The 7,899-nt window shown below is 39.2% G+C and overlaps 1 protein-coding gene across 6 annotated transcripts in view; it reads right to left on the reverse strand.

The window, feature by feature from the left end:
* ELAVL4 (ELAV like neuron-specific RNA binding protein 4) overlaps nt 1–4,458 on the reverse strand; it is a 40,158-nt gene extending 35,700 nt beyond the window's left edge. For 2 of the 6 annotated variants that reach the window (XM_010076181.1, XM_010076180.1), the window contains exon 1: nt 4,223–4,457. In XM_010076181.1, coding sequence (XP_010074483.1) covers nt 4,223–4,451 — 229 coding nt within the window. In that variant the 5' untranslated portion in view covers nt 4,452–4,457. Of the gene's footprint in view, nt 1–4,222 lie in introns of all 6 variants that reach the window. The other 4 variants (XM_010076176.1, XM_010076177.1, XM_010076179.1 and 1 more) reach the window with 3 other exon arrangements.
* Between the last annotated feature and the right edge of the window lie 3,441 nt (nt 4,459–7,899).

Genomic DNA, 7,899 nt, shown 5'->3' on the forward strand with positions numbered 1-7,899 from the left:
TCTGCCGTAAGTGATGCACAGAAATCCTGTATCAATAAATATTCTGCTTTACTGTGTGCCTGGATCACTGAAAGACTGAGATCCAAAGATTTTAGATACCAATCATTTGAACATTTGGAGATGTAAATTCCCGTGCAGATTACAGAAAAACAAAAAAGGAATTCTTGAGCACTCAGCTAAAACCCCCAAATCAATTTAAAAAAATTAATAACAAACATTCCCTTCTCCCTCACACAAACTATGTCAACAAGGACAACTCTCTTGGCCAGCAGCAGTGTCCCTGACAGACACTATGCTGACTGCATCTTTTGTTTTCAAAACACGGGACAAAACAAGTCCAGCATTTCTTCTCTCAAAATCTTCCAATGAATTCAAGCTGTCTTCCTGACTTGGGGAAGTAGAGATTTATCACTACCTTTCTTTGGACAAAATAAGAAAAATAAAGAGCATTTGCAACACTACCTAGTTTAGCATCACTTGTAAGCACCAAGCCTCACATCCATCTGAGGCCATAGTCTTCCTCTGTGATGCAACCTCTAAAATGTTTATGCCATTTAGTTTTTTTTTTAATTCAAGTTCCTTCTCATTTTTTGAAAGCGGCTGATTAAACCTGAACAACTGGGTTGTTGGACGAAATATGCTGTAGCTATGAAATGGTACAGCAGGGACCAGTTTCACTGTTAATTTAAAATGCTAGAATTAATTAGGTAGCGTAAATGAAGAATTTAATAAGCACACTTTACAACTACAAGTTCTGCTTTTATTAAACACCCTGCCAAATGAAGGCAACTATCTTCAGTCTGTTTTTCCTTGTCTCATTCCCTTAAAATCCTTGCAGTGGAAAAAAAAAAAAAGCAAACTTTTTTCTATTGCAACCCTTCCCCCATAATTAAAATGTATGCCTGACTTCCATCTCCTCTTTCAAGTCATTAGCATCTTTTAAAAACGCTACTGTATATCCTGCCTGTTCTGAGAAGCTACCAAACAAAACCGAAGTTTACAATTTTGGTTTTGAATACCAAATTAAAGGCTGTCTTAGAAGCTGTCATTCCTATTCAACTCAGTACGGTGTACTATCAAATTAGCATTTTTTTTTTTTTTTAGTAGAGGAATATGCTTCTTTAAACATGCGTGTCTTTCCAAAACAAGGGGTAACATCACGAACCGGTTTTTTTTTAAAAACCCTACTATCGTCTTAAGACTGCAAAAAGACTTGCAAAAATCTGGGCAATTCCTTAACAGGACAGGGGAAATCAAATCTTTTACATGAACTCAATCCAATACAATCCTATCTAGCCTCAGAAATACATTTGAGATTTTCTAATATGGTTTTGCCAGTGTAACCATTTAATGATAAATTGGTTTATGAACTTTTCTATTTTTCTTGAAGCAAGCCCTCTCTGCAGCTAACTTCTTATTCTGGCTTTCCTTGATTTACTCGGTATTTTACTTTAACAGAAAAGGAGAAACTTACTATCTATGAAGACAACCCATATTTTTAACAAAAAGAACTCAACATTTGTTTAGAGGCATACTATAACAGCACACACTTAGCTGAGATTTACGAAACACACAAAATTTTGAACAGAATGAAAAATCTGAAAGCAGACAAAACATGTATTGTTTCAGACCTTCACTAGTTCAGCAAGAATAGCTGAAGAACTTACTGTTTCTTCTACAGTACAGCTTTCACTGTCAAAAACAATCTAAATTGATTTTTAATAAGAAAAAAGCAGAGAACCCCAGAAAAACCAGTTTTTCCTGTAACAGCCTACTGGCATACTTCTACCCCTCCCCTACCAAAAAACATAAAAACACAGAAAGCCTAATGAAGAACACACTTACATGACAATCTGGAAAGATGAGCTGGGTATGACCTCAGTGCATTTCCTTTTTGTTACTCTCAGTGTTCTGAGAACCTTTAAAAACATGGACTGCTTCTGGCTGAGGACTGTATTCGATTTACGAACACTGAATTCGATGTGAGGAATGAACATGCATCCTAAAATGTAGTAATGCTGCACGACACCTTGATAACAGGCTTGAAAACACTGGCAAATTAAATTCTGTTTTCAAAAATGGCACAGATTTTGGAGACAATTCTTTTTTTGTGAATTCGGTTCTTTTGTACTTGCAGCACTTTAAAACAACATACAGGCTCCTCAATCACTTACGGGTGCAGTCCTCAAAGCATCTGTGCAAGTATTTTTTTAAAGTATGGTTCTTTTAAAGTATTTTACCATTCATAAAGATTTATGCACTTGGTATGGAAAGAAAAAGCACAGGCAAAACACTACCCAAGAATGTGTCAGAAGATCACATAGCAAATTTCTCACATCTTCAGATACAGAGACAAAAGCCTGGAGATGCGGAACGAAACAAAGAATACTGTTCCTAGCTGATGAAGTCATGGTCCTCTGTCCAAAGACAGCCAATTCTCTATGAAAACAACACTGAATATCTCAAGTATTGAAATTATATCACAAGGAAATCACCATGAATTTGAGGGATATGGGAAGCAAAAAAAGCCCATGAAACAGGACCTGTCATGATCAAAATTCAATCTGGGCACACTAGACTCCTGCAGGTGAGCACTAGGTATTCACTTCTATCTGAAATAACTCAAGTAATCTGCAATTTAATTTCTCACGTTATTTTCAGATTAAAAGGAAAACTACAGTCTGGAGGTAAACTGGCCTGGTGGTGGATGTGAAGGGGTATGCCACACTGGGCCAGCTACGCTTATAAAAGACAATGACTTCAGTTATTTGCATGGAAGTTTTTGGAGTGGGAGGTTAAGCCATTTGTTTTTCTTTAAGTAGAAAAAAGTAAAGAATAAATAAAAGTCAATTCCACTTTTCAATCTTCCTTTTAATACCCCTAAAGCTGTGTTCCAATCAGAAGATATATGGAAATAGATACATTATGGTCAACGTGCTAAAGAAAGCTCTGCCGGACTACACTTCCGAAGACTTGAGCTGCCCTGCAGCTACTGCCATTTGTTATGTGCCTTGTGTTCAACCAGAGCATCGCTCCATGTCAAGAAGTAAATAAAGAAGCACTACATGTTTAAAAGCACTAAGCTGATCATCTTAATGCTGCCAATATCAACGGCTGCCAGGCTGTTATGGAAGCAGGTATGAAGATTTGTATTTTAGTTCCTCATCCTTACACAGTGCCCCTTTCCACAGGGCGCAAACCCAAGTTGCCAGGAGTCCATCTGAAAGAAGACAGCTCCTTTTCTGGAATATTTCCTTCCCAAGGCTGCTGCTCTCTGTGCTAAACATAACAGTGCTGGTGATGCACTCAACAGCAGTGAAATTTCAGCTGTTCCCCACCTACGGTGCGAGTAGACACACAACCTATAAAACTAACCTACAAAGCAAGCTATAAAAGCTGATAGTTCATCCCACCATCTTCTTGTGCATCAGTGAATTCATAGCTGCGACAGCAAGGATAGAGTAGGCTATGTGCATCCGCACCCAGCCACACCTCCTCTAGCAATGGTGCAGACATCTCTTTCCTTTTCAAGGTAATATATGTAACGGGAGACTTCCCTTATTCTGAAGGCATCTACCAACAGCTGCTACTTCATGCGTAGAAGGAACACGGCAAATTAAAATGTCTTCAGGGATCAAAATTAAGTTCACTAACCAATACCCACAAATGTTTGAATAAAATCCAGAGTAGTGGCTCCCACTGCTGTTCCAGAACGCCATGGTAAATAAACTACGACGAGCATCTTGACTTTACAGTGCTGTTAATAGGCAAATATTTGAGGAAGGTACTGTGATGTTCAAAAGAAATTGTGATAATTAAGAACGGTCAGTTGGCTCAAGCCATTTAGACTACTCTCCTAGAACTTAAGTCAATGTTGAACAAAAACCAGAATGATCGGGGAAGTGATACCATCATCTGAGCTCTGCTGCAAGAAGCTCTGTGGCCTGTGACAAGCATACAGACTGGCCATGTTTGTACCTCCCTTCAGATTTGTACAGCGGCTGAAAAGACAAGGGGTTTCTCCTATAGTTGTTCTAGATTCAGTGTGATCATTGAAAACTAAAGGTTTACCATTTGAAGCTTACCATGGTATTTAGGATCGTAGAATGATTTTGCAGTAATCCCTGTGCTACGCATGTGTGATATAAGCACTGAGGTTTTTGCTGACCCCAAATGTAAACTGACCTTGATGCACATAAAGTCAACAGTAAGAAGCACTTACCTGTAATTTTGTCTCTCACGAGTTTGCAGGATTCAATTTCACCAATGCTCCCGAAGAGACTCCTGAACTCCTCCTGGGTCATGTTCTGGGGTAAATAGTTGACTATGAGGTTGGTTTTGCTGTCATCTGTAGCAGCCCCTGTCTGCATGGGGGAAGGGCAGTTTCTACTGTTGCTGGAGGGTCCATTGGTTGTATTGGAAGTAGGGCCGTTCGACACCTGAGGCTCCATGGTGCTAATTATCTACATCAAAATAAGAGATAGAAGAAAAAGCCCCTTAAGTTTCATAGATACAATAGCTATTGTTAAAAATACTTACAAACGAATGAGTAGGTAGCATTCATGGCCAATTTAGATACTTCAACAAAAAAACCCGGCTTGATTCCTCTGTTATTGTTGCAAAGTAGGTCATGCCAGTCTTTGGCTGTGAGCATATACTAAGATGCAGTTAAAAAACCCTTCTTTTTTTGTTAATGCGAAGCTGATTCCTGCTTTCATCACGCAGCCATTTTCACAAATGTAAATTTAAGCCACATAAATTTAATTATAATTTAAGGTAATAATCATAATTAAAATTACAGTTCCATTAAATCAGATGAAGTAAGTGTACGGCTCTATATGAAAAGGTAAAATATTTTACCTATTTAATAACCGTATAACAGAGTGCAATGACAACAACATTAACCAGGCAAAGTCAATCTGCAACATGTTGTCATTCAGATTGCCTTCAATTAATAAACTCAGTGTCCCAAGACATACCATTTACCGGTTCCAGTGATGACCTATATTCTCCAGTTATATTTTTTTCACTAATGAACTGACACGTCTTTAAATAATAAAGCCCTGGATTTGCAATCTTCAGAGGTACAAAGGTCTTCAGATATTTACTGGAATCAAAAAGGTTTAATCAGAGGAAAGGCTTATCAGGCACAGGTGCAGGCTGGAATTTTTAACAAGCGCTTCTACCTTGAAACGTCAAACTCCAGTTTTCACAGAAGAGACTCAAATAGACCTTTCCCAAAAATGACAAACACAAATCCCGCCTAGCAGAGTGCGGGCAGGACAGTAGCCCCATTGTCACCAGTGCCACCAGTCACGTGGGGAAAGCTGCCTGCCTGTTTATCTGCAGGCTGGAGGACTGAAGAATGCAAGTTTTCATCTGAAAACTGCACAGGCAGACAAAGGAAGCAAAAAAACCTGGGTACTGCAAGCCTTTTCCATATAGGTATTTGCCTCCACTATAGCAACCAAGCCCATCTTCACTGTCCTTCCCAGGTCAGCACTGGCAACACCATCTTAGTCTCAAATTTGGATGAACTAAAGAAATGCAAATGGTGGCTTTTGCTGTCTACGGTGAAGTCTGCAATGTGCAGCTTCACTGGTATCTCCTATCAAAGAGCATCCCTCGGATGGGCTCAGCCTCCCTCAATAAAGCTTCGGAGAGTCCACAATGCAAACTGCTGCCCCAGGCAAGACACTCCACTGCCCAGGGACAGGGACACACAGAGCAAGAACTGAGGGCTAAGACACCACACACTCTGAACCTTGTGTTCATCCCATCCTGTAATTATTATAATTACTCAAGACTTAATTTGCTTTCTTTTTTAAATCCAGGGAGGTACATGTTGTGACAAATCAGGCCTGTAATTCAGGAGGATGGGGGACACACACAGCAAAAAAAGGGGTGTCTACTCTAAAATTAACTGTACAAGGGTGGCTCAGACTCTACATTGGTTATATCCTGGCCAATTCTATTTTTATTAATTTGTTTTTTTAATTGAAATGCTTCAGTGTTAGTTTAATACCTCATTTAGGAAATAACCCTCTTTTATCAATGGAAATGAGTTTTGAGTTACCATTATTTTTTGTTATCAAGCCCAGGAATAGCTACTTGGTTTAAAAATTAAAAAAAAGAAAAGTCTTGCCACATTGTGCTTAACAGAAAGGCCTTAAATCACACAGCAAAATGTTTAGAAAATAAACACCACAAAAATAGTACCTTCTTGAAAGAAACCAGCACATCCAAACCAGAATCCCCCCGTCACTTTTACCAGCCACATGGCACCAAGCACTGCTGACACCCCCCAGCAAGCAGCACCAGCCCCATACATCCCTCCTTTGGGGCTTTCCCTTGTATCTGCTATTAACCATATTTCCTTTTTTTCAATCCGATTTTGTACACGTATTTACTCACACCTACCACTAAATGCTTCAGATGCTGCTAAATCTGTTTAGCTCCAGTCCAGCTGGAAGATCATCCTTTGATCTGGGCACCTCCGTGACCCCACAGACACCGACACCAGCTCTAAGCTTTGCCAACAGCTGACTGCAAGGCCAGGGCTCTGCATCCCAAGGCTAACGTGCTCATATATGCTGTATCTGCACCAAACTGATTAAAATCAGGGGGTGGGGGAATATTCCAGTTCTGACAATAAGACACAGACGATGAGCGAAGCAGCCGACGTGGTTAACTGCAGCTTTCCACATGCATTGAAATCATCTGATCGTATCCTTCTCAACATAAAAATCCCACAAGGTGAACTGCAATTTTAACACCGCTCCTGCCCTTCCGAAGCAGGCGGGAACACCACACCACTGGTTTCAGTTACAGCAGAAGCAGGACTTCAGCACAATGCACTGAGGAAGGTGCATCATCTATTATTAGCAACAGACAAAAGCTATCTATAGTTCTCCAGGATAAACAAGAACCCTGGATCTTTTAAAATCTGTGAAAGAAAACAAAATTTGAAACTGGCTGATGTCCTACTTACGCATTTTCCACACTCCTAGTTACATTTTCAGCATGCTTCCCTTCCACACCAAGCAAGCAAACGAACAGAATTCAACTCAAATATCTCACACATTCAGAACATCAAGAGTAAGCTGCTCTGATAAAATCTGTTCTTGAACAAGCAGGTTTCCCCATACAATATTTCCTCATACAATACTTCAAAATATCTTGGCATCAACTAATGTTGCACCAGGTGCCAGTTTTTCTTCCTAGTTACTCACTCAACTCCAATTAGGTTTTCCTGATTTTTCAATAGTATAAAGGAAAAATCAAGGCACTTTATTTGCCCTTGAAATTATTGCAGAGTTGTAGGCTACTAAAAATTGATTTGCTATATGAAAAAAATAAGATAGGGGATAGAGGGCAACACTGAAGAACTATTAAAAACATTTCTGATAAAGTACTTCAGATGTAATTTTTTTATTGCATCATTTAAAGTCTCCATTTGCAGAGAGATTTCTGTGCAAAAGCAGTTATGTACCAGAGCTTGCATTCAAAGCTCTTACGGGCACAAAGGAATCATACTTATTTCAGATGTACATACTGATTCACATCATTAGGAAAGACTTAAATTATTAATGGTAACCAAAAGGTAAGTCCTAGCTCTCCTTTCCAAACAGTCATCCACTCCCTTACATGTCTAAAGCTCAAATCCACTGTTAGGAGTTCAGTGCACACGAACCGGGACATTTATCGTCGATTACTTTTTTTAACATTAAGAAGTTGTCGATCCCACATCAGTAAGCACATTACATAAGAGGAACATTAGTTATTCAAAGAATAGATTTCAACATGCCATTCGCTGTTTTTTTTCTATCCACAACATTGAGATTTAGCTTTTTAATTCAGTATCTGTATCACAATACGAACATTTTGAAATAGATACTC

The sequence above is a fragment of the Pterocles gutturalis genome, unplaced genomic scaffold (assembly GCF_000699245.1).
Source record: "Pterocles gutturalis isolate BGI_N339 unplaced genomic scaffold, ASM69924v1 scaffold16633, whole genome shotgun sequence".
NCBI lineage: Eukaryota > Metazoa > Chordata > Aves > Pterocliformes > Pteroclidae > Pterocles > Pterocles gutturalis.